The sequence below is a fragment of the Hetaerina americana genome, unplaced genomic scaffold (assembly GCF_022747635.1).
Source record: "Hetaerina americana unplaced genomic scaffold, ioHetAmer1.1.p SCAF_92, whole genome shotgun sequence".
In the NCBI taxonomy this organism is placed as follows: Eukaryota; Metazoa; Arthropoda; class Insecta; order Odonata; family Calopterygidae; genus Hetaerina; species Hetaerina americana.
Window position 1 is genome coordinate 938,854 of NW_027287561.1, and position 27,903 is coordinate 966,756.

Genomic DNA, 27,903 nt, shown 5'->3' on the forward strand with positions numbered 1-27,903 from the left:
TCAAGGTGATTGAATTTTTCGGCAGAAACTGGCGAACAATCAATGCTGAATGTGCAGGTGCATTGTCATGGTTAAGGGTCCATCCATCGCCTCGAGTCAAATTCGGTCGCACTCGATCTATCAAACTCTTGAGAACTTTAAGGTAGAACTCAACATTTACTGTTTGTGCTTCAGGCATAAATTTATGATGAACAATGCCTTTGACATCATACAAAACAAGGAGCATGGCTTTGATTTCTGACGGGCTTTTTCTTGATATTTTGGTTTGATGTAATCCACTTGAAAACGGATGTTTTCTTCAGAGTATTATCACCGTAAACAGCTGTCAACATTCAGTTATTTATTTATAACTTTTACCATACTTCATCCAGAAACTTGATGTTGAATCGTTGCTCCGTGATTTCGTCCATTTCCATTTTCGACGAACAGTAAAAACAAGGGCAACAGAAACTAACGTAACTGGCACCATACGCACAGCTCGACGATCCGCCGAGCACAGACATGGCTCCTCATTGGGTCCCAGCCAACTAGCGCCTAGCTACTGGTTTGGGCTATAGTCCGCGTCATGGCCAACAGATTGCGCTAGTTCGCGTATTTATCGGACGTACATCATACGTCATATTCTCTTTCTAGGTCTAAGTCCATCTAGTGTCTTCAACATACAGTTCCTCAATATGTTCCTTCTACTTCCCCTAAATCTTCCCTGGTTTAATTAATTAGTTTTTTCACTTGCTTTCCTGACTTTGATTGTTCACTCGTTTTTTCCCTTTTCAATTCCTGATAATGCTTTCACCTCCTTGTGAATCAATTTCACCCTTCCTCTGCAAACTTTCCATATCCTCGCCCTGCGTCTTCGTGCCATGCTACTTTCGCTGTAATAGTTTCCCGCCTCAGTTAATTGTTCAACTCTTCGTACCCTATACTGCTCAACTCAGTATTTACTTTCTTTCATTTCCTTCTCCCGTCCATCTTTTTAACCATCTTGTCTGTAATCCACGGTTTCCTTGTCCTTTTTCTATTAACATTTCCTATAGTTTCTTTGTGGCTGTCGATATACCTTTTCTATTGTACCCATTATGGCTACCATCTTCTTTTCCATAATCATGATTTTCATTACAATGGGCTGATATTACTCCTTTCTTATTGCCCCAGTTAAACCTTTTTCAACCCATTTCCTAACCGTCTTCCCGTTTTGCATTTGTAATGGATTTCTAAAACTTCATTAGCAGTAAATTATGATCTGAATCTGCATCCGCTTCCGGGGTCAGAGAATTAATCGCAAATCCTAATTATGTGTCTAAGAAGAATACAACGTAGTCAAACCGATATCTTTCCTAATCCCCGGGAATTTTCCATGAATACCTTCGCCTTTTGTGGTGTTCAAACCAACTGTTGGTGATAACTAACCCCCGTCTCCGGGAGAACTCAATTGCTTTCTCCCCGCGGTCATTCCTCGCGCCTAAACTACTGCGGTTTATCGCGCCTTAACCACTACCCCACCTCATCACCATCTCTTTCTTCGCCTACCGTCGCATTCCAATCACCCATCACTATCAAATGTTTCCCTGCAGGAACACACGCGATTATGTCCTCTAACTGATCGTTTACCCTATCGACTTCTTCCTCCCTATTATTGCGTGGTGGCATGTATACCTGAACAAAGTTCAAGCATGTTGATTCAACTTTTACTTCTACCGGTTATATTCTGTCTGTCGCTGGTTCTATGTTTGCACGAGTGTCCCTCTTATGCGCATGGGTTTTGGCGATGCTGCTCCAAAGTAATTCCTGTTTTGGCCCTCCTCACTTCAGTGTTGTAAGTAAACATACCTTGAACCCCGACCCACCCGAGATGGAAAAACTGCAATTTTTGCTCCTACTTCTAATAATCTCCCAATTGCGAATAGATGCTTAACATAGTGCCTGCCCACCATTGATGGCGCGGCTCGAATTTTTTCTTTTGTTCCTTTCGTTCAAGGGCCACGCCCACCTTGTCGTTTATTAAGGACTCCTCGGCCCTCGCACTGGCGGGGTCGGATGAGGGCTCTGCCGGCGGCTGCCGGCCGAAGAGGGGCGCTGTCTGCGGCGGCCATGTGGCCCCGGAGCGGGACGCTTGCGGCCTCGGGGCCCTTCTGCCCGTCGCCTGCCGGGGGCGGGCCGAATCCTTCGCCCGCCGCCTCCACACGCGCCTCCGCTCTCTGGGCACCTCCGACCTGCTCACCGACGAGGACGCGCCGGACTCCGAGGGCGACCTGGTCTGCGGGGGCTGGGGGGAAGAGGGCGGCGACGACGAGGGTGGCCCGGGGCCGCGGGCGGCTCGCGCGGGGGCCTCCGGAGGGGGGCGCGGGTCGGAGAGTGGGTGTGGAAGCCCCAAGTACAGATCAACCGACCGTGAAGCATCAGGTACTGGGAGCGGAGGTCTCCTGCATCCAACAAATCATCCCTGGCCACGTCCCATGGGACGGCCAATGGCACTTCAAAATTCGGTGTTGAATTCCTCCGCTCACATGACCTACCGCCCATCTTTCACGGTTTCCTCCATTTCTTGTCGAAATTTCACTTGGAACGGTCAACTGGAATAGGTTTGGGTTTCAGGGCCGGGAGGGGGTGGTGTCCGTGGGAGGAAGTGGGTCATTTCTGCGGGGTGTTTGGATGGAAATCGTCCGTGGCCTTGTTTCGTGTTAAGCGCTGTCTCTAGTTTCCGGAGAGAGGAAAGTACTTCCGCATATATTCCAATCAAAGATCTCCGAAAACGATGCGTTCCTTGGGGTGGCTGGCAGGGTGGATGGCAGATGTGCAGGGAGGGGAGGAAAAGCTGGAGACTGCCACGGCAAAAAATAAGTCTCGCTCATAAAAAACTATGAGATTAATGTTGTCCTCTTAGATCCATCCCGCCAATATGGTTCATAAATGTCATTGATTGTTAACTTCATTGCGTCGTTTTTGAAGGAAAACAGTCAAGTTTTCAATTCTTCTCGCTCATGGCTTTCAGCTAAGGGTGGCCGAATTCCGAGGCCCGTGGTCTGTCTGGCGCTTTTCACTTGCGGGTTCGATGCTTCCGTCTACGTTTCTCGTGCATGTAAATGCCAAACCAAGTACCAGGACATGGATTGCAATGTCTCCATGCTTTTTAATGTTGATATCGTTCGCTGAAATGTGAGTACGTGGATGTTCTTGTCGGAAATTCTGCTCCCGAGATTCGCAGCAAGTGAGTAAACATATTTCGGAGGCAAACGTGTCCCTTTGTTCTTCGGTGGTCTTCTTATCAACTGTCTCTTGAATCATTTCATAAGTCTCGGTTGCACCACTTCATGAGGTTAAAACCAAATTCAATGCGCACACACTGCTTCTCTAACAACTTTATCCACACCGGCCCTGGAGGTTGTACAGCAAGCGTTCTCAACCTCAGGCAAGAATCGCTGCTGTGCGGAGACAAGTCGAGAAAGGGCCTCGAGCTAGCCAATGTTTTACTTCTCACGGCATCCGCTAAAAGCTGCCACTTCACTCACTGATTGTGATCCATCAAGCAGCTCAAGCGTAGAAAGTCCAGTCTCGTCAATTTCGTACACATCTTGTATTCAGGTACCTGCCTATACAGGTATCCTGTATAATCAGTGGGAACATCATGGTAACTCCAGTACGCAAATCTGTCAAAAGACTTTTCCCTCATGATATTCGCAAGTGGAGGAAAAGGAAGGATGGAAAGAGGAGATGGTTTGGTGGAATCGCGGTGAATATTAATGCAGAAGGGGAATTGTTCATTCTATGCCGGCATAAAAAGAGGGGCGAAGAGTTCACACGTCCTGGAATGGCATGAAGTTCAAGGAGCGCGGGGGTGGGGTGGATCGGGGAGAATGAATGAGGTGGTAGGGCAGTAACTACGTCCACATAGCAAGGGGCGATGGAGAGAGCTGTCCAAAGAATGGCGAACTTGATGTCCTCCGAGTTTTTCGCACTATCACATACACGCATATCGGATCTAGAGATTTTTACGATCCACCCGACGGCGCTAGTGAAAGTTGAATGACGTCTCTTCAATTGACGGCACGTGGTTTTCCAGGATATTTACTCATAATTATTATTATTATCATATATATATATATATATATATATATATATATATATATATATATACATATTTTTTTTTTAAGGTAATCTACCGGTTAAGGTAGGTTTTTGGATGGACACAACTACCAAACAAATATTTTCTTACTCCTAACAAAACACAAAATCCATCATCCTACTCTATATCAGGTCCCTCTTCATCTCTGAGTACTTTCTTCCTCCCTTCATCCCGTCCAACATCCCTATCCTGTTCCTTCCCTTTGCTCTTTTGCCCAACATTCTACCCTCTATCACAGTCTTCAACATCCCACTGCCGGTCAATACCCCCTTCATCCACTTTTTCTGCCTCCATAGGATTTCTCCCAACCAACCACTCTCCTCGCCCACTATACCAAGTAATTCCTCATTTGTTTTCTTCTCATTCCATTTCACCTTCTCCATTCTTCTCCACACCCACATTTCAAAAGCCTCCAGTCTACGTCTATCCTCCTGCTTCAATGACCACGTTTCCGCACCGTACATAGCTACGCTCCATTTCAAAGTTTTTACGAGTCTTTTCTTAACAACCTTACTCAAAGTCCCCGTCATCAACTCCCTCCTTGTGAAAGCCTCTTTGCCTAGCGCAATTCTTCTCCTTACGTCCCAACTACTTTGACCGTGTTGGTCCAAAACACTACCGAGATACGTAAACTGCTCTACCTGTTCTAGTTTTTGCCCTCCTATTTTAATGTTAAGCTTGGCCTTTTTCTTTCTAGAAAATCGCATAACCATTGTTATATTAATATTGATTCTCATCCCATACCTGTCGCACTGAATTTCCAATTCACTCAGCAATGCTTGCAGCCCCTTGGCTGACTGACAAACTAAGGCTTGGTATCAGCAAACCTAACTGATTTTACGAATTCCCCGCCCACTTTCATTCCTACCTCGAGTTCTTCCCATGTCTCTTTAATCATTTCCTCTGCATACAGGTTGAACAGCAACGGTGATAATGGGCAACCCTGCCTTACACCCCTTCCTAACACTGCCCATCCTGACTCCCCGTTTCCCACCCGCACTTGAGCAGTCTGAGATATGTACAGGTTGCGGATTAGCCTCCTTTCCCTCCAATCTATTCCTATTTTCTGCAATATACTCATTAGTTTTTCCGAATTCACCCTATCAAACGCTTTTTCGAAATCTACGAAACATGCAAATACCTCCTGGTTGTGTTCTATATTCCTCTCGATTAATAATCTCATTACTGCAATGGCATCACGCGTACCTCTCCCCTTCCTAAACCCAAACTGATCATCCCCTAAGTAATCATTTGCCCTACTCTCTATACTTTGTTTATGATTCTGAGATCAACTTTAGCTGCGTGGGATATCAAACTTTATGTCCTGTAGTCCTCACATGACGTGGCCTTTACCTCTTTCGGAATAGGAACTAAAACTGATCTCACAAAGTCTTCCGGCCAGATTCCCTCCTCATAAATGCTACGGATCAGCCCATATAGCCTCTTCCTCCCACATTTTCCTAAGCATTTTAAAAGTTCCACGGGACTGTTATCTACCCCCACGGCCTTATTTAGTTTCATCTCCCTTAATGCCCTTTCTATCTCATGGTCTAGTATGCCTGGACCTAAGCTGTCCTCCTCTACGTCATTTTCTTTTTCAATATCTAACTTTGTTGGTCTGAGTTCTTTACCATACAGTTCTTCTATATACTCCTTCCATCTCTCTTGGATCTTTCCTGCGTCAACTATTACCTTACCCGCCTTATCTCTAACTGTTAGCATAGCTTTTCCTTTCTTACTTACCGATAACGATTTAACTTTGCTGTACAGCGCACCGATTTCACCCTTCCTCTGCAGACTTTCCATATCCTCGCACTGCGTCTTCCACCATGCGTCTTTTGCCTTATTTGTTGCCCGCCTCAATTTCTAACTTGGCCATTCCTGAGCAACAAATTGTGTCGCTATAATTGCCGCAATTGATTCCAGTCCCCCTCCTATGGTCCCATTCTCGCACACCCGTTTGTAGAAAGGAAATAACAGCCATGGAAGCAGGTCATACTAGTCTGCGGATTTTGATCCTCATGAAACCTCTGCCTTCCTCGCAACTGTATATGAATATGTCTCAATGTACGAGACCTATCCACTGGATCATTCTATGATGGCTGTGACGCACTTAATGGCAGCTGCATTGGCTCTTCTCACGGTCAATGACGCTGACGGACGGAGTAAATCTGGCCGCTCGTATTATTGTCGCGTCAATCTAGTTAATGCAGATGGTCCATCTAAATAAAGGAGTTTCATATTTCTTGTATCCTGAAGAAGTAATTCTGTTCCTTTGAAATGTCAGCCCCCGAAATGCATCAAATGTTGCATGTAGAGTATAGTGTCTAAATAGGCATAATTAACTAAATTTACTTGTATTTCCTCTGCCCGAATATGCCATTTAGCATCTGATATTTTTTAATACAAATACAGACAGAAGACAGCATATGGGAATAACATTCACCCTTGATTTCTTGCTGGCCTGTTTTATGGAGCTTAAGATGTCGTTTTATTTTCATATTATCCCCAGCTGCCAAAGTAGTCGCTCAGGAATGGCTGAGTTGTATTTTCCACTCCTCATTGACAGTTGCCAATTGAGTGCTGATATCCCTAAAAGCGAAAAGCCACAGCTACTGCTCCTCCCCTAATCTGATCGCAGGGCACATATGTTAGAGGTAGGGAGAAAAGGAAACGTTCGGTGAAATCAATAACCATGACATTTGTACCTTAAAAACTCATTCATTCTACTTTCTTTTATTAGTCAATTACTTACAAGCAAGGATTTTGCTCTACGGTTGCATATCTAGTGAATATTGACGGTGAATTTCATCCCATTTAAAGAATTTCCTCGGGAAGAGTGCAACAATTGTGCTAGTTGGTGCAGCGTCACTCGCGCTTTTATACAACTGTCGTCAGCAGATATTTATAATTAGCTGATTCATGAACTCGGTGCCTGCCTGATTATGTCTATCATTTGTTGAGGATCATTTCTCAAAACTGTGACACACTTTGCAAGCCCTAGTAACTTGCACGCAAGGAGACAGCTGATGATGGTAACCAATGGTGCCACATTCGCCGTGGGCTAAATTACTAAGCGCTTATGCGAGTTTCAAATTGTTATATGAGGATCCACCTTCATTGCTTTTAAATGAGGATAAGTCTGGAGACTTTTCAACAGAGTGGCGACTTAAGACCCGAACTCTACCGAATCCGAATCTATGTATTCCGAAACTCGAAGGTTCGGGCCCTACGGCTAAATCGTCCTTGTGTTTGCACTCTGAACGATTGTATGGCCTCAAGCGATTCTGCGTAGTTGGGGGACTTCAACTTTGGCCAGAAAGCCATCAAATATATGTACTGACAAGGAGGGTGGTCAAAAGTCGGTCCATGGGAAAGACAAACATAGTAGGAGAGCATACGGGAATGCGAGTCCTTATTCCTCGTATGTATGAATGGAGGGAGGCTCACTTTGGAGGAAAAGAGGTTGGCGACATTCTTTTAAAATCATTTGGAAGTGAATGAGTATGTTTTCATATTTTTTTATTAATAGCTGATCTACTTAGGCGACTGACAACTAAAACTAGGTAATCGTTTTCAGTGACTATGGACATCTTACAATCGTATGGTTCGAAGAGCACCAGCGAGTTTTTGCATGAAAAAATGGCATTACTGGCGTTTCTTTGGTCAATGATTGGTTCTCTCTAAGAATTAAGTCTCATTTTCATAATGATACAATTAAAGTATGTCCCTTCATCCATTCTGTCTACCCTCTTTTAAGTTTAGGAATTTAGGTGAATAATTGGGATTATATCAGGCTTTTTCTTTAAAATTCCTGCTCTGAACATCCCCAGTTTATAAGTGTTGACAATAATCGATCCCTTCCTGCTTCCTGTCTTTGGCCGCATCCCTTTCAGAGCCTTCCCATTTCATACTATTTGCCATCATGCCGTTATCTCATGCTGACGTGACAAAGACCGAAATCACCTGTATGAAATCGACCAACGTCAAATGACTATCCAACTTCATTGCAACTGCAATCGGATTTTCACAACGGATCTGATATATAGTATATACCGGTCAAGGTAGATTTTTGGATGGACACAGCTACTAAACAAATATTTTGACTCCTAACAAAGCACAAAATCCAGCATCCTACTCTACATCAGGCCCTTCTACTTTCTTCCTCCCTTCATCCCGTCCAATATCCCTATTTTGTTCCAACCCTTTCCTCGTTTGTCCAAAATTTTCCCATCTATCACAGTCTTCACATCCCACTGCCGGTCAACACCCCCTTCATCCACTTTTCCTGCCTCCATAGGATTGCTCCCAACAAACCCCTCTCTTCGCCCGCCATACCAAGTACGTCCTCATTTGTTTTCTTCTCTGTCCATTTCACCTTCTCCATTATTCTCTACACCCACATTTCAAAAGCCTCCAGTCTACGTCTACCCTCCTGCTTCAATTACCACGTTTCCGCGCCGTACATAACCACGCTCTTTATCAAAGTTTTTACAAGTCTTTTCTTAACATCCTTACTCAACGTCCCTGTCATCAACTCCCTCCTCCTTGTGAAACCCCTCCCTGTCATCAACTCTCGCCTCTTTTCCTATCGCCATTCTTCTCCTTACGTCCCTACTACTTTGACCGTGTTGGTCCAAAACACTTCCGAAATAAGCAAACTGTTCTACCTTCTCTAGTTTTTGCTCTGCAGTTTTAATGTTCAGCTTAGCCTTTTTCTTTCTAGAAAATCGCATAACCCTTGTTTTATTAATATTGATTCTCATCTCATACCTGTCGCACTGACTTTCCAACTCACTCAGCAATGCTTGCAACCCCTTGGCTGACTGACAAACTAAAGCTTGGTCATCAGCAAACCTAACTGATTACCCGATTAACGAATTCCCCGCCCACTTTCATTCCTTCCTCGAGTTCTTCCCATGCCTCTTAAATCATTTCCGCTGCATACAGGTTGAACCGCAATGGTGATAATGGGCAACCCTGCCTTACACCTCTTCTTAAAACTGCCCATTCCCCACCCGTACCTGAGCAGTCTGAGACATGTACAGGTTGCGGATAAGCCTCCTTTCCCTCTAATCTATTCCTATTTTCTGCAATATACTCATTAGTTTTTCCCAATTCACTCTATCAAACGCTTTTTCGAAATCTACGAAACATGCAAATACCTCCTGGTTGTGTTCTATAGTCCTCTCAATTAATAATCTCATTACTTCAATGGCATCACACGTACCTCTCCCCTACCTGAACCCAATCTGGTCATCCCCATTTGCCCTACTCTCTATCCTTTTGTTTGTGATCCTGAGAAACCTTTTGGCTGGGTGGGATATCAAACTGGGTGGGATATCCTGTAGGCCTCACATCATGTAGCCTTTACCGTTTCCGAAATAGGGTCCAAAACTGATCTCACAAAGCCTTCCGGCAAGATTCCTTCCTCGAATCAATCCATATCGCCTTTTCATCCCAAATTTTCCTAAACATTTCAGTAATTCCGTAGGAATATTATCCACCTCCACGGTCTTATTTAGTTTAATCTCCCTTAATTCCCTTCCTATCTCATCGTCGAGTATGCCTAGACCTAAGCTATCTTCCTCCATGTCATGTTTCATTTCTATGTCTAACTTAGATGGTCAAAGTTCTTTACTATACAGTTCTTCTATATACCTTAACCATCTCTCTTGGATCTTTCCTGTGTCAACTATTACCTTACCCGCCTCTAATTGTTAGCATAGGTCTTCCTTTCTTATTTCCCGATAAAGATTTAACTTTGCTTTACAGCGCATTAATTTCACCCTTCCTCTGCAAACTTTCCATATCCTCACACTGCGTCTTCCACCATGCTTCTTTAGCTTTATTTGTTGCCCGCCTCTATTTATTGTTTAATTCTTTGTACTTCATTTTGCCTAACTCTGTATTTACATTCTTCCATTTTCTCCGCTCGTCCATCTTTGTAATCATCTATTCCGTGATCCATGGTTTCCTAGTCCTTTTAGCGTTAACGGTTGCAATAGTGCGTTTGGCGGCTTTCGATAACCCTTTCTTGATACTTTCCCATTTGTCTTCGATAGTACTCAGCTCTTTAACCATCCCCCATGATTTCCTCTATAGCCGGTTGGTACTCCTTCCATTTAATGCTTCTACATTCCATTTTCTAAACCACCGCCCCTGCCTTATCTTTTTGAAACAGACGCTATATTTCATAACAAATAAATTGTGGTCAGAATCCGCATCCGCTCCCGGGAAGCTGTGCGAAATTATCACACTCTTCCTAAACCTGTGTCTAACCAGGATATAATCTAAGTGATACCTTTCTGAGTCAACTGGCATTTTCCATGTATACCTGCGTCTTTTGTGGTGTCTAAACCAAGTGCTGGTGATGACTAGCTCCTGTCTCCTGCAGAACGCAACTGCTTTCTCCCCGCGGTCATTCCTCGTTTCTAAACCGCAGTCCCCCACCTTATCAACATACTATCCTTCGCCTACCTTCGTATTTCAATCCCCCATCACTATCAAATGTTTCCCTGCAGGAGCACACTCGATTATGTCCTCTAATTGATCGTATACCCTATCGACCTCTTCCTCCGTATGGTTGGTTTCTCGGTGGTATGTATGTATGTGAATAATGATCAATTTCGTCGGTTCTGCTTTTCTCTCTACTAGTAATATTCTATCCGTTACCTATTCTATATTGACTACGCTTCTTCGTACCTCTTCTATTAATACTATGGCAGCCCCTCGTTAACTCTCGTCCCCGCCGCTGTAAATTATTCTATAATTATCACTCCTGTAATCCCCGCTAACCTTCCATCTTAACTCGCATTGACCTAAAATATCTGTATTTCCCCTTTCCATCTCTCGTTTGATAATCTTCAATTTCCCTGCCCTCATCATAGTCCTAACATTACATGTTCCTATTCGAATTAATTTGATCTTCTTCTCCGGCGTCTTCTATCCTGCTGCTGCCAGGTTTCCCTTGCAAGGGTTTCGTGGGATGATGACCGCGGATGCCTTGCCTCTCCAGCTCTCCGTAGTTGCCAGGACTCAAAATATCTGTATAGTCCATCATTTAAATCTTGGGAATGATAATTGAGGTGGTTCCCGTTGCCTTCCTCAATAGTGTTTTGAACGTGACACTATCACCATTTCTCATTCTCTCCTGAGCCCAAACTGATCATCCCCCAAGTAGGCATATACCTTGCTCTCCATCCTTTTTATTTGATGATGTGTTTACATTCTTCCATTTTCTTCTCTCATCTATCTTTGTAATCATCTCATGGTTTCCTCTCATCATTCATCTTTTTAGTTATCCATGGTTTCCTTTTCCGTTCCACCGCAATGGTTCCAATAGTTTATTTTTCGGCTTTCGATATCCCTTTCTTGATACATTCCCATTTTGCTTCGATAGCACTCAGCACTTTACCCTCATCCAAGATTTTCTCTACAGCCTACTGATTCACCTTCCTTGTCAATCCAGGTTTTTGCTTCTACATTTCATTTCCTAACCTGCCGCCCTTACGTTATGTTTTTAAAACGGACACTACACTTCATAAAAACTAAATTGTGGTCAGAACTGTGCGAATTGATCACACTTTCCGAATCTGGGACTAACCAGAATATAATGTAACGGATAGCTTTCTGTGTCACCTGGCAGTTTTCATGTGTACCTACGCCTTTTATGGTGGCTAAACCAAGTGTTGGTGATGACTAACACCTGTCTCCTGCAGAACTCAAATGCTTTCTCCCCATTCCTCGTGCCTCAACCGTAGTCCCTCACTTCATCACCATCTCTTCCTTCGCCCATCGTCGCAATCCAATCCCCCATCACTATCATATATTTCCCTGCAGGAGAAACGCGGTTGTGTCCTCTAACTGATCGTATACCCTATAGACTTCTTCTTCCCTATGATTACTTGGTAGCATGTATACCTGGACGATGGTCAAGGTCGTCGGTTATCTCTGCTAGTAAGATTCTGTCGGTTGCTTGTTCTATGTTGACTACGCTTCTTCCTACCTCTTCATTTAACACTATGGCCACCCCTCGTTGGCTCTCGTCCCCGCCGCTGTATATTATTCTATAATTATCACTCCAGTAATCCCCACTATCCTTCCATCTCACCTCGCTTCAAACCAAAAAAATATACAGGTATACCTCTTCCCATCTCTCGCTTAATATTCTCCAATTTGCCTATCCTCAACATTTTCCTAACATGCCAAGGTCCTGTTCTAAATAATTCGGTCTCCTGCATCTCCTGTTTGGTTGCTGTCAGTTTTCCCTTGTAAGGGGTTCGTGGGATTACGACCCTGGAAGCCTTGCCTCTTCGGCTGCCGGGCACGACACACGGCCGATTGGACTGAGCCCCGTATTGGCCAGGACTCATATTCTATCTAGTGTCCATCATTTTTAATCTTGGGAATGGTAGTTGAGGTGGTTTCCCGTTGCCTTCCTCAACAGTATTTTTAACGTGACACCATGACTTACTGGCCGCCCCACTGGGGTCAGAAGCCATTGCAGCCGCCTCACTGAGGAACAGACACTTCAAAGACTACCTTTCGTCTGGCTCCTAACCTTCGACCTATCATGGCATGACCCTATCAGGAGCAATTATTATTACTCCCGCCAGCACAGCTAGATGTATCCCTCCCTGGACTACAACCTTAACGTGGTGGAAGGGCTTGTGCGTTCCGATGACCCCTATATACATATATATATGCGGGGATTACTGGAGTGATAAGTATAGAATAATTTACAGCGGCGGGGACGAGAGTTAACGAGGGGTTGCCATTGTATTAAATGAAGAGGTAGGGAGAAGCGTAGTCAACATAGAGCAGGTAACGGATAGAATACTACTAGTGGAGATAAAAGCAGAACCGACGAACTTAGTTATTATTCAGGTATACATGCCACCGAGCAACCATAAGGAAGAAGAGGTCGATAGGATATACGATCAGTTAGAGGACATGATCGCGTGTGTTCCTGCAGGGAAACATTTGATAGTGATGGGGGATTGGAATGCGACGGTAGGCGAAGGAAGAGATGGTGATGAGGTGGGCGACTACGGTTTAGGCACGAGGAATGACCGTGGGGAGAAAGCAGTTGAGTTCTGCAGGAGACAGGGGTTAGTCATCACCAACACTTGGTTTAGACACCACAAAAGACGCAGGTATACATGGAAAATGCCAGGTGACTCAGAAAGGTATCACTTAGATTATATCCTGGTTAGACACAGGTTTAGGAACAGTGTGATAAATTCCCACAGCTTCCCGGGAGCGGATGCGGACTCAGACCACAATTTAGTTGTTATGAAATATAGCGTACGTTTCAAAAAGATAAGGCAGGGGCGGCGAGTCAGAAAATGGAATGTAGAAGCGTTAAATGTGTTGAAAAGGAAGGAATACAAAAAGGCGGTAGAGAAAATCATGGAGGATGGTAAAGAGCTAAGTACTATCGAAGACAAATGGGAAAGTATCAAGAAAGGGTTATGGAAAGCCGCCAAACGCACTATTGGAAACGATAACGCTAAAAGGACTTGGAAACCATGGATCACGGATGAGATGATTACAAAGATGGATGAGCGGAGAAAATGGAAGAATGTTAATACAGAGTTAGGCAAAATGAAGTACAAAGAATTGAACAAGAAATTGAGGCGGGCAACAAATAAGGCAAAAGACGCATGGTGGAAGACGCAGTGCGAGGATATGGAAAGTCTGCAGAGGAAGGGTGAAATCGGTGCGCTGTACAGCAAAGTTAAATCGTTATCGGGAAGTAAGAAAGGAAGAGCTATGCTAACAGTTAGAGATAAGGCGGGTAAGGTAATAGTTGACGCAGGAAAGATCCAAGAGAGATGGAAGGAGTATATAGAAGAACTGTATGGTAAAGAACTCAGACCAACAAAGTTAGACATTGAAAAAGAAAATGACGTAGAGGAAGACAGCTTGGGTCCAGGCGTACTAGACAATGAGATAGAAAGGGCATTAAGGGAGATGAAACTAAATAAGGCCGTGGGGGTAGATAACATTCCCGTGGAACTTTTAAAATGCTTAGGAAAATGTGGGAGGAAGAGGCTATATGGGCTGATCCGTAGCATTTATGAGGAGGGAATCTGGCCGGAAGACTTTGTGAGAACAGTTTTAGTTCCGATTCCGAAAAAGGTAAAGGCCACGTCATGTGAGGACTATAGGACAATTAGTTTGATATCCCACGCAGCTATAGTTGTTCTCAGGATCATAAACAAAAGGATAGAGAGTAGCGCAAATGATTACTTAGGGGATGATCAGTTTGGGTTTAGAAAGGGGAGAGGTACGCGTGATGCCATTGCAGTAATGAGATTATTAATTGAGAGGAATATAGAACACAACCAGGAGGTATTTGCCTGTTTTGTAGATTTCGAAAAAGCGTTTGATAGAGTGAATTGGGAAAAACTAATGAGTGTATTGCAGAAAATAGGAATAGACTGGAGGGAAAGGAGGCTAATCCGCAACCTGTACATGTCTCAGACTGCTCAAGTGCGGGTGGGAAACGGGGAGTCAGGATGGGCAGTGTTAGGAAGGGGTGTAAGGCAGGGTTGCCCATTATCACCGTTGCTGTTCAACCTGTATGCAGAGGAAATGATCAAAGAGGCGTGGGAAGAACTCGAGGTAGGAATGAAAGTGGGCGGGGAATTCGTAAAATCAGTTAGGTTTGCTGATGACCAAGCTTTAGTTTGCCAGTCAGCCAAGGGGCTGCAAGCATTACTGAGTGAATTGGAAATTCAGTGCGACAGGTATGGGATGAGAATCAATATTAAGAAAACAAAGGTTATGCGATTTTCTAGAAAGAAAAAGGCCAAGCTTAACATTAAAATAGGAGGGCAAAAACTAGAGCAGGTAGAACAGTTTACGTATCTCGGTAGTGTTTTGGACCAACACGGTCAAAGTAGTAGGGACGTAAGGAGAAGAATTGCGCTAGGCAAAGAGGCTTTCACAAGGAGGAGGGAGTTGATGACGGGGACTTTGAGTAAGGATGTTAAGAAAAGACTCGTAAAAACTTTGATATGGAGCGTAGCTATGTACGGCGCGGAAACGTGGTCATTGAAGCAGGAGGATAGACGTAGACTGGAGGCTTTTGAAATGTGGGTGTGGAGAAGAATGGAGAAGGTGAAATGGACAGAGAAGAAAACAAATGAGGAAGTACTTGATATGGTGGGCGAAGAGAGGGGTTTGTTGGAAGCAATCCTATGGAGGCAGGAAAAGTGGATGAAGGGGGTATTGACCGGCAGTGGGATGTTGAAGACTGTGATAGAGGGTAGAATGTTGGGCAAAAGAGCAAAGGGAAGGAACAGGATAGGGATGTTGGACGGGATGAAGGGAGGAAGAAAATACTCAGAGATGAAGAGGGACCTGATATAGAGTAGGATGATGGATTTAGTGTTTTGTAGGAGTAATAAAATATTTGTTTGATAGTTGTGTCCATCCAAAAACCTACCTTAACCGGTAGATTACCTTTAAATATATATATATATATATATATATATATATATATATATATGTGTGTGTGTGTGTGTATATATGTTTGTGTATATATGTGTATATATATGTGTAAATATATGTGTATGTATATGTGTATATGTATATGTGTATATATATATATGTATATATATATATATGTATATATATATATATGTATATACTTGAAGGCCTCGCAGAAGGCCGAAAGCATAAACAATTTAACATGTGAGTGTCCTTTTAAGTGTCAATGTTTTATTTGTATTCTGTGTTGCCGTATATATATAAATATATATCCTGTTCTGTGTTGCCTATATAAATATATACGGCAACACAGAACACAAATAAAACATTGACACTTAAAAGGACACTCACATTGTAAATTGTTTATGCTTTCGGCCTTCGTATATATATATATATATATATATATATATGTATATGTATATATGTATATATATGTATATGTATGTATTTATGTATATGTATTTATTTATATGTATATATGTATGTATATATGTGTATATATAATTATATATATATAATTATTTCTACTCACCTTAATACTTTCTCCTTAATGGTCCAACCTCGTGAGGTTAAATCCAGGATTGGCCACAAGGCCAGGAGGGCCAAACCATGTCACAATTCTAACATGAGAGGCTGCCGGTTCCCATGTGTAACTCGTCATTCAGCTGCTTCTCCTCTCCGTCAGGTGGGGTCACGGTTCAGCAGCCCCTTCCGCAGTCTGGGCCCTCGCTTCCAGGAGGGTCTTCGCCGTCGCCCGCCGGCAGCTCACCTCCCTACGCCTCTTCACCCAGGCCTCGCCTGGACTCCGGTCTGGAGAGCCTCGGATCGCCAGGAAACGGCACCCCGCCCCGTCCGGGCAGCAACGGCTCCGAGTCGGGCTTCGCTGGCGTCTCGAGCCCCTCGAACGGTTACTTCTCCCCTCACAACGACCAGGGGTTCGCCCGCTGGAACGCCTCGCCCTCCCCCGAGACTGATCTCCGTGGCGCTGAACACTCGAGGGCGACCTATCAAAATGTTCCTCCTTCGAGGAGGAAAGACATCAAGTGGCCAGCTCAACAGGAAAAGGTGGAGAGCGGGGAGGCGGCGCTGCCCGACTACCTGGAGTGCTTCCCCCAGGCGGGGGTGGAACCACCCCCGGAGACATCATGGGGTACGTGTTCCACATCGCCGGAGCGTGGAACGAACAGTGGCTCGAGATGCCAGGACGGTGGAGGCCATCACTTCGCGGCGGAGGCGGCCTATTGGCAGCACTATGCGTACCCGAGGCACCACCACCACCACGCCAGGTCACCGGCTACGCCTCCATCACAGAGTCCAGATTTGCTACCGAGGCATTCGAAAGGAAAAATATCTCCGTCGTCCTACACTCCTCCCTGCTCTCCAGTTACTCCGGAGGCAGCCGTGTGCGTCCATGGCAGCTACCCGCCAACTTCGACGTTGAAATCACGAGTGCCCGAGGAGGAGGAAGAATATGCCTTGAAAGAGTCTGAAACAGGATACGTACCACTCAGGGAAGAAAGCGACGAGCATCTCAACGGAAGCGGAGATGATTTGTCCTCGGAAAGCAACAGTATTCCTAATTCATCTTCCGAAGACGGAGTGCAACTCGAGAGGGCATTAGAGAACGGGAGTTCCAGCGAAAATGAAGAACCTTTGGTGCGGGAACCGAAGGATAGCTCGGATCAGTTCGACAGCTACAGTGGGGACCAACCCGACACTTACGCAGCGGTGTCCTTATTATCTTTCGATGTTTCTCGCCTCAATCTGTCCGTTTCGACAGACTCTGAGGATGTCAAGAGCGAAGACGAAGTGGCCCCTTTGCACAGAGACGGGAAATCGTGCACGGAAAATGCTGAAAAGATGGCGAAGGGGGAAGAAGTATTTTCGGCGGATTCTGTGGAAATGGATATGCAAGTGTTAGCCGATATCATGCTCCGCAAACGAGAATATGTGGCCGAGTCGCCTGAGGAGTGTTCGGAGGATGTAGACGATAAACATATCCCACACAAATCGGAAGAAGAAAACGAAGACGAGGCCCGCTTTGAATTAGCAGTTGGGGAGTGCTCCCCGGTAGAAGGAACGTTGGACGAGATTGAATTAAGGAAGAAATACCTGGATGCAGACAGTTCAGACATGGACCTGAAGGCGGTCAGGATAATCTGCGAGGAGATGGCATGTAGAGCGAAGATAATAGAAGGGGAAGATGCTGTTATTGCGTGCATTGAAAGCGAAGAACCAACAGAGACGAGACAAGAAGGAAGCGAAGCCTCCGTAGTTGGCGCTGAGATTGGCAGAGAGAAAAAGGAAGAACTACAAGGCAGCGAACAAGATGATGGAGAGATAGAGGACAGGACTCCTAGGGTCAGGAGGTCAACCTCACTGAAGACTGGAAAGACCCCCCCCGGTACCCCCTCACGTAAGAAAATCGTTCGCTTCGCCGATGTCCTGGGTCTTGACTTGGCGGACGTCAGGACTTTCTTGGACGAGATCCCACACGTCCCCAAGTCGGCCTTCCAAGACCTGGCTCCGGAAGGCGGCATCGATCCCCTCAGCGCCGCCTCTCTGCCCCACTGGAGCGCCCCCGCGGACTGGGCCCAGGGGATATCCCCCGAAGCGAGAGTGCCTCGCAGACCCCGGCGGTACCATCTGACGCCACTGTTCCCGCAACCTGGGGCCGCTGCAGACTTCATCGACAGGATACGGGAGAGATGCGTGTGCTTGGAGAGTGCCGTGGAGGAGGACACGGCGGACGAGGAGGACGACGGCGTGGAGTTCTACGGCGTGAACGGCTGGAGCGTGCTGGGCACCGTGAGGGTCAGGAACCTCGCATTCCACAAGACGGTCCACGCGAGGGCCAGCGCCGACGGGTGGAGGTCCCACGCCGACGTCCCCGCCTCTTACCTCCCGGGCTCCTGCGACGGATTCTCGGACCGCTTCGCGTTCGAGCTCCGCCCCGGCATTCACCCGACGGGGGGCGGCCCCCAGACCGCCCCATTCCCCAGGAAGCTTCCGAACGGGGGCCGGCTGGAGTTTGCCGTACGCTTCCAGTGCCAGGGGTCTCAGTATTGGGACAACAACGCTGGCATCAATTATGTATTTTCGGTGGAGCCTTGCGTGAACGCAGGCGCGACTGCCGAGAGGAAACCTGAGGCTCGCCCCCCTCCCACACCCGCACCCGACCGATCTCGCGCGGCCTTCCAGTATCTATCGCTGATGCCCTCTCCGGAATCAGACTGGGCGACCTTCTTATGAACCACGCCTCCAACCTCACCTTGACTCGCACTTTGAACTAGGCCGAAAAGATATATTGACTGCTGCATCTCCTGCCAGAACGAATTGAATGCGATCCTGCATGCCATTTAAATAATCCAAGCGAAAAAAACATGAGGGAGTTTCTCATGATGAGGATTTAGACAGATTTCATAATCGTGATTGACGACACAATTTGTCGTTTCCCGACAAATGTATACTTCAAAATGTTCATCAAAATACGTTCCACTCGCTGTTCTGGTATTGCTCCAACTCTTGGCGTCTCTGTGGTGAGGGGCCGTGCGGAAATAATTGGGTAAATAAAAGAAAACTTTTTAGCGTTGGGATTCATAATGGATGGCCATGTTCGAAGTTCCGAAAGCTCCCTACGCCAAAGCATGCATGCATCGGGGGAGGGTCGTGGCGGCTAACGGGGCTCCCATCTTAAGAAGGGCGAACGTCGGCCCTTGGCGCGGCCCTTGCCGACGGCGAAAGCCGCCTCATGCTGCTAGTCGTGAGGAGAGAGCGTTGGTAAGGAGCTTTTGAAAATTAATCTTCTTCCAAAAACAAAATGAGACATCGGTATCACACGCTAGTCTTATTCAGAAACATTTTAGCCTCGGTGATCTAGGAATAACTGCAAAGTATAATCGTCTTACATGTACAGGTATTCTATTTATCATTTTCTTATCTGTTTTAAAATAATTATTTCTAGGAAAGTGAGCAAAATACTTTTATCGATTTTTATCTTCTCGAAAATCTTTTAGATTGGAAAATACTGAAGCTACCACAAAATATTCCTCTTTAGGATTATTGTGTGGAAATTACTCCGGGAAAAAATGCGTAGCGATTATTGTCAAAGAAATCATAATATTCTTACATATGCCTTCACAGCCTTCACAACAGAACATATCCTATTATACTCATATGGCTGGCGTATCTTAACAGGTGCACTCGGGTCAAAGATAAGTCCAGAGAAAGAAGAGATGAGAATTTGTTTTACGTAACAAAATTACGATTTTTTATTGTTTTTAAGTATTGTTAAATTTTCAGTATTTCACCCACTCAAATCGCGGCGAGAATTATGATTTAAGCGATAACGTCGATATTTTCTTCACGTGTTTATCAATTCCAAAGTGATTTTTAGATGTTTTTAATATACGTTATTATAATTATTATAGGTTACTCATTTTAAGTGAGAATTGGGCAGTTTCTGTACATTATTGCTAAGCTGAATGAGCTTCTTGGGAACTTATGCACGAAAAACTTTTGTCCTTTCGTCTTGATCGCGATCACAGTCTTTCGCCCTTCTCCTTCAAGGACCTTACATTACAGCAGCGTCTGCATCTCATTAACTCTAGTACATCATCCAAGGCTCCTTCATCCAATTGTCTTTCTAAATCCTTTCCCCATGGAAATAGGATGCCCGAGCCAGAAATCGTATCGGTTTGTCTTGCTCGCGGTTGCATAAAATTAGTCTTTCTCCTACCTCGAATTTAATTGGCATTTAATATTTCCGAGGAAAAGACGAGACTCACTTGTAGTCTGAGCGTATACGGAAATAGAAAAAGTATTGCTCTTACCTCAAAAAATCCATTATATTGCTCAAACTCAATCTCGAAGTCTTCATTAATCGTTCTCAGCTTTCTTTGTGACGAGACTTTATACTGATTCCTCTTTGACTTTTTTCTGACTGCCTCTTCTGGCGATGCAATTCTTCTCCATCAATTCATTCTCCGACATTTTAGTTCAAAATATTTCATAGATACGTAAAATATTCTCATTAACGCTGTCTCATATTTAATAAAACTGCTTTCGGAAAATCTCTTTACTTTGGTTTCACATGATTTTTCTCCAAGCCATACGACCTCCGTCCTTAAATGCGATCCAAAATCATTCAATTCTCTTCGTCGATTGGCTGATGCACGCATGCATCTGCGAATCTGATTCAGCCTGCTCGCCTCATTTGATTGCATCGTGCCTTCCCGCATGCCATCCCAGGTCTTGCCCTCGGTTCATGAAGAAGCACCCAAATCGTCACCTGAACCCCCGTCTACATGGATTGTATAAAAAGTACCGGGGAAAGTTTCAAGAAAAAAAATATCTCGGATATTGCGATACCATGCCTCTCATCACTCTTCAAAGCACTTCTTCCCTCGAGCGTGGACGCACTTCTGCCCTTGCGGCTTTTCCACGACTCCGAAGGCTCCCTGGTAGGCGTAAGGTCCTTAAGGATACGCTTCTTTGGGGGCACTTATGGTCCCATGGTGGTTTCTTTTTATGGATGGTGGGTTTCACTTTTATAGGGAATAGGAAATAGTCTGCTGGTGCCAAGTCTGAACTCTATGGGGGTTGGAGAATCGTCGCGATGACTTTGCAGCAGGTCTTCGCAAGCAGACACTTGACTCTGCTCTTGGTCGTCCGTCAAGACCTTCGGGGCGATTTTAGCGCAGATCTTTCGCATCGCCAAATTTCAGTGATAATGGTGTGCACTGTCATCTTATCAATGCCAATAATTCGCTCGGCAATCGCAAAAGAAAATACTGTGTCTGCGATCATGCGCACACTTAACAACCGACGGTCTGAATTCTGCACTTCACGCACACGTCAAGAAAAAATTGCTAGCAATACTTTTTATACAAACCTTTTATCTCCACTATCCCTACTCACCATTCGTGCTTTTCTCATGTCAGAGTCAATTACGGGTTTCGGATGAGATCAGTCTCCAACCAGCTTTTTCAGTATTTCAGTGAACTATCTCCAGTGCACTGTTTTCCTTTCCGAAACCCAATAAGTTTACCAAACACTTCCCAGTACCGCTTTGGCGTCGCTCTATGTCCTCTCCTGCTCTCACTGCTTTCCCCGCCATTTCACTCGCTGTCTTTACCAGTTTTGCATAATCAGTTCCGTTAACGAGTGTGAAAATTATATTACAGGCATCAACTTTCATCTAGCAGTTGCTGCTTCACTATTTTTTTGGGGATTAAAATTGCATGATGAAGTATTTTGGCCAAACTCATTCCTCGTACTTGCTTCGAATAATCCCGTAATTTAATCTTTTTTCCGTATTTTCCAAGATCTAAAATTAATTTTATGATCGTAAATATCTAATCCATATCCCTGCCGCTCACTCATTCGTCTATCACCGCCTCTTCCTGACATAATTAAATAGAATCCGCGTCCTGTTCCCCTTACCCATGTGAGCCGCGCTAATTCATTTTTATTTCTCAAGTTATTCGACGGCCATGTGAAGAGTACTTGTCAATGATGATTGCGAAGAATTTGCTTCTCCCAACACCCCAATCGGCTGAGATTATATTTTGTCCCCGCAATGGGAAGATCATTGAGTTGGCCTCTTCATGTCCTCGTCAATCAACCTGACATCATTAAACATCGCTTCAACTTGAATTCATTCTCCTTTCGGGAAATACCGCCGCGTAGGTGAGTTGATGGACAACCGTCTCGCCTCTAGTCCTGGAGGCGTCTTCAGGTCTAAGTGATTTGCGTTGCAATTTGGCCGCTATATATAGACATGTACAAGACGATAATTCCCGGAAGTAGCATGAATTCATCAAATATACGTCGCGGAAGCATAAGGATTAATCACTTCAACTTGGTGGGATTGGAAACTGAGGTGGCTCCTCGTTGCGTCGTCTTATGAAGGTAGCAAAAATGATTGTCCTGGCCGCCTCATTTCCATTCGCCTCTCCTGAGGAGCAGATGCTCTGTGAATTGCCTCTCGCCCCATTCTACCTTCGATCTATCTCTCCCCTGAATAGGTGCGGTTGTCGCCGTTCCAGCCGGCACGCAGCTCCAAGAGTTAATCGGGTCGCACAGCACCCCGGTTGTGGGGTGGGATGGTGTTGTGTAATGACGGGGTGCAAAATGATATTTCTCCTCGGGATTAGGAGCATGGGACGAAGCTCTGCATGGAACCAAATATTAGCCATTGAAGAATTCATGCGATGGCTCTCTTCGGATGAGATATTATGGGAAAACTTGAGGAAAATGTTATCTAGCTAAAGATTGTTCACAATATAAAATCTAAAAAATGCTCTTCGATCATTACGCTGTTGCGAAATTTTGAGGAAAATAATTGTTGTTTAAATATGTTCAATCTTGGCCAGATCGTACTGTATAATTTCGATAAAATGCTTCGCTGCAGATGTTGCCGCGATTCGTCAGTTTAGATTTGATCGGTGCTCTGCTTTGAGGAACGTTGCACGTTATGACGCCTCTCGGAGTTTGAGAAAAGAATTTTACTCTCAGATTAATCTATTTAACGCATTCAATTGGAGTAAACAGGGGTAGTATGATGTAATTACCCGTTAAAATATTATCGAGTGATTGCATGAACGTTGGAATTACATTAAAAATACACTGATGGTATTTTGATTGATACGCTTAAAATATCTCTAGTTGGGCAAATACTGGAGTTCATTCTTACAATTTTGGGTTGTAAATAAGAAATTCTATATACTCAAAGGAGTTCAGATTATGTGAAACGGAGAAGTGCAAATGCAATAATTCCAAAGCGTTAAAATCATTCGCCTTAATCGGGATTCGAGCCTGGATCTCTCGATATCCGGCCGAGTGCTACATTTGCAGTTAAGCAATCGAGGCGTTCTCTCACACTTTGAAATTCTGGGGGCTTTCATGTCAATCCCGCCCACAAATATTAATTAGGTCCTATGAAAATATTAAGAGATTGACAGGAGTATAATATAAATATATATTTTTATTTATTTTTCATATCCACGACGACGGGAGCGAAAGGCATGGATGTGCTCTCGATTCATTGAATTCTTATTGATCCTTCTTGTGTGGCGCATTACTTGAGACTCAGAGATTCTTGCCACTGCCTGACTTCGTGAGCAATATGTAACTATAAATGTGCTGAAGACCTCGAAGGAACTTTGAATTCAAGAATAATTCGAGAATTATATTTGTCGTTCGGCCTGGCGCGCATTACGCCGGATTGTATATTGCATATGATTAGATGGAATTGGAAATAGTTCTAAGAATTTCAGCTGCGCCATTGATCAGATATTTTATACGAGATAGTATTTTATTAAAGAACTTGACGTGTCCGTTGCAGACGAGCGTTACTCGTTTTAGTTATTTTCACGTTTCAACTTTTTTGAAACCACGAGCAAACGAAAAAAATATAAATTAAAATGGAATGAATTAGTACCGAAACAATCTTTTTTATTTTGAAATGCTGAAGTACGATGTTAACTTTATCAACATAGTAACTGTAGTATAAGCGATATTTGTATTTTAGGACTCGTGTGCTTTTCCTCGGGAGCTGCAAGGGATAATCACTGTGACCCTTGTGTCCTTTGATAAAACGGGTTTGCATTGTTCCAAATGTGCGATGGATCACAATTTGTTGGTGCAGCTGAAATAAATAAAAGAAAAGTAAGGCCCTTATGGCCGTTCAATGAACGAAAATGATGATGGAGGGAGCAGGAATAGAAAAGTGGCGGTAAATGAAAGTGGCCGTGTTCCGGAGTACTTGACCGGTGCTGAATTGAATGTGATAGCATCTATCCCAGGTGCGAGCAAAGATGTTTGTTTTATGTTAAATATTGCGAACTTCAAAAAGACTTCAGCCAGGCTATGAGGCATTTTCCCGTCGTTGTCGTGTTTCGTTAGTCGCAGCAAACGATATGGTGCTAATTTATCAAATTGTCGGATACCAAACGTGATGATGATGTGTGTTTAAATATATGTTTACACACTATCATATATATATATATAAACAAGTGAGTAAATTATATATATATATATAATTAAGATTATGGTTTATATTTAAGGATTCCCTATTGGAAATTGCCTTTCCATAAGACGCGCAAGTTATTCATTTATCTTCCGCTCTTGCGTTTTTCAGGTCTCTGTGTGTTTGAGGGCAATTTTTTACGGTGTGTAATTTTCGTCATGAAGCGGGCTTCGAAGGACATGGACGCTTTTTATGTAACACATACTGGTACTTGCTCTTCCTAAGACATGCGTAGGCTGACTCTATCAAAGGCTTTACAGTTTCACGTAGTGCTTTTGTTTCATTTGCGACTCTCTTATGTTTGAAAAATGTCGGTTCGTAGATCGAGCGAGCGTGTCTTTCGTGCACCTCGCGCTGCGAATTCTATCTTGCAACATCAAGTCCAAATTTTGCAGTTTTGTAATCGGTGTCCTACGGTTGATGCATGTACTATATAAGTGTATTTCAATATTTTTTAAAGAAATATCTAATTTTCAATTGGCATTCTTGAACTGAGTCCTTTAATGTGGCTTGTTCGCCATCGTGACAAATGAGAAAAGTGATGTCCGCTACAGTGAGTAAGTCAAGAAAGAGAAGACATTTCTCTCCGGTAGCGTGACGATCAGCGAAATGGTAGCAATACTCAACCATTTCTTTTTTACGCCGATGGAGTCATTTGTAGGGGTGAGACCGGTATCCATTTTGGTTTTGAGTTTTCGAAAACTACTCTCACTCGAAATCAATTGGTTTCGTTGCCTTCCATCGTTGGAAGCATGCGCTATGCCCTCCTCCACAGGCATCATACATAATCCCTCAATCTCTTTATTTTTTCAATTTGATCTCAGGTAAGCAGGCTCTTGTATGTATACACATGACGACGCCTGTGGGGGCGCGCAAATTGGAAGCGGCTGGTGTCCACTGCGTCTCTCTCTCTCTTTGAATGAATGTTAGTTCAAACGCATCGGACGATATGGAAGTGTGCGGCAGTGTCCTCTTTTTCTGTGAATGGACGAACGTTCTCGTTTTACGAGATCGTTCGTTCATTCACCGAAAATAAGTTGAATTCCATGCAAAAATGGTACTGTCCACGTGGATATTCGGATCGAGTGGACTGCACTTGTCGCTCCATTCACTCTCCCGCACCCAAGAAATATATTATTGATCATAATAAGTCTAAAACTGTGTTCACCAGCTGCTTGAGTGCGCACTAGTCTCCTCCCCGTTTGAATAAACAAAAGAATAAGACTGTATTTCCAGTATCCTTCTGCATCTACCCCTCCCCATCTATCTACCCGTCTCCATCTTAGATAGCAGTGATGCACGGTGACCTCCTGAAAAGTGACTCACGAGGGAGATTGTCTCTTCCTGGATGTGTTTCATAAGTACTGTCAATTTTACTGCCATCTTAAAGGAACTCTGTAATATATTAATGATTTCATATGTACTAGTACCTGAGATAATGACGGGGCATCTTTGTTTCCTGTTGCATGATGTATAGCGCTCGGTGATGTAATAAATTTTACCATTGAAGGAAATTAAATGGCGTTGAGTGTTGATTATCTGAATCCCATCCCATCCTGCTTTATACAAAATGGCTTGCGTAATTTTATTGGAAAATGAATTTCCATCAATAATCGGGAGTAGATTTGTAAGACAAATTGGCACTAATGACTGACTGACCCAAGATTTTCCATTGCTCATTAATTAAGAATTGCATATAAGGAGTACTATATCATAACATTCAATTTATGAATCAAAATGAACACACAAGGCTCGCACATGACTTTTAGAATACGTGACACAGTATTGCTTGAAGAATGCTAGGAAATCGCGGCTTCTTTCTTGCACTCGAAGTTAATGACGGAACGCCCTTCAATGCTTGAAATTGGCAAGGAGCGTATTCTTTTCGTGGTGGCGCGGATTTGATTCGCGAAGACATTGAAAATGGTTGACAGAAGATGCTAGGAACTTTTTTGGGCCTAATGCGTGGCAATAAAATAAGTAAAGTTTTCTATTGTAAATTGGTAAAATTTTGGCACTCACAAAACGGAAAGATATCCGATTAAATTCGGGATTTTTACAAGTAAGTGGCTTGTCACAAATTACACAAAACAGTACATATGTTCACGAAGCTAATGTATTGATTCTTGTTGCAATTTTTCACAGTAAAATATATAAATCATTGTTTTCTGGTTATAGCGTGCTTCAAGACATCTCGGAAATGTAGGCATATTGAGAATAATTTGTAATAGAGCTGTTTAATTTTTCTTATGAATGTAAATGACAAATTAATATTTTGAACAAATGAAACCTCTTTAAATATTGACTTTGTGTACGTGGTTATGGTTTAGTTTTTATATTGTGTAGTATTTTTCTCTCTCCTCGGACTACAACCTTGACGTGGTGGAACGGCTTATGCGTTCCGATGACCCCTAGAGGTGTGCTGGCGGGAGTAATAATTATTGATCCTGGTAGGGTCACCCATGCCAGATAGGTCGAAGGTTAGGAGCCAGACGAAAGGTAGTCCACGCAGCGTCCGTTCCTCATTGAGGCGCTGCAACCCCGACCCCAGAGGGGCGGCCAGTAAGTGATGGTGTCACGTTAAAAACACTATTGAGGAAGGCAACGGGAAACAACCTCAATTATCATTCATAAGTTTTAAATGATTGGCAATACAGAGAATATGAATCCTGGCAACTACGGGGCTCGGCCCAATCGGCCGTGTGTCGTGCCCGGCAGCGTGGGAGGCAAGGCTCCCGCGGTCGTCATCTCACGAAACCCTTGCAAGGGAAAACCAGCAGCAGCAGGGCAGAAGACGCAGGAGAAGAAGACCAAATTAGTTAGAATAGGAACGTGGAATGTTAGGACAATGATGAGGACAGGGAAATTGGAGAATGTGAAGCGAGAGATGGAAAGGGGAAAAATAGATATTCTTGGTCTATACGAGGTGAGATGGGAAGAGAGCGGGGATTACTGGAGTGATAAGTATAGAATATATACAGCGGCGGGGAAGAGAGCCAACGAGGGGTTGCTATAGTATTAAATGAAGAGGTAGGAAGAAGCGTAGTCAATATAGAATAGGTAACGGATAGAATACTACTAGTAGAGATAAAAGCAGAACCAACGTACTTGGTTATTATTCAGGTATACATGCCACCGAGCAACATAAGGAAGAAGAGGTCCACAGGATATACGATCAGTTAAAGGACACAATCGCGTGTGTTCCTGCAGGGAGAGGATGCAGGTATACATTGAAAATGCCAGGTGACTC

At 44.1% G+C, this 27,903-nt stretch overlaps 1 protein-coding gene across 1 annotated transcript; it reads left to right on the forward strand.

Annotated features, from left to right (window-relative positions):
• Positions 1–2,088: 2,088 nt before the first annotated feature.
• Positions 2,089–26,172, forward strand: Gbs-76A (Glycogen binding subunit 76A). Its single transcript, XM_071598265.1, has 3 exons — positions 2,089–2,142; positions 2,226–2,400; positions 16,308–26,172. Exons 1-3 carry the CDS (start codon positions 2,089–2,091, stop codon positions 18,872–18,874), a joined length of 2,796 nt encoding a protein of 931 aa, XP_071454366.1. The 3' UTR covers positions 18,875–26,172.
• Positions 26,173–27,903: the final 1,731 nt, after the last annotated feature.

Bases quoted from the DNA above. Each gene is read 5' to 3' on its own strand.
- Gbs-76A (XM_071598265.1), top strand. From the start codon at position 2,089: ATGTGGCCCCGGAGCGGGACGCTTGCGGCCTCGGGGCCCTTCTGCCCG. The intron at 2,143-2,225 runs GCCGGGGGCGGG...CTCACCGACGAG, and splicing joins GGCCCTTCTGCCCGTCGCCT to GACGCGCCGGACTCCGAGGG. The intron at 2,401-16,307 runs GTACTGGGAGCG...CCTCTCCGTCAG, and splicing joins AACCGACCGTGAAGCATCAG to GTGGGGTCACGGTTCAGCAG.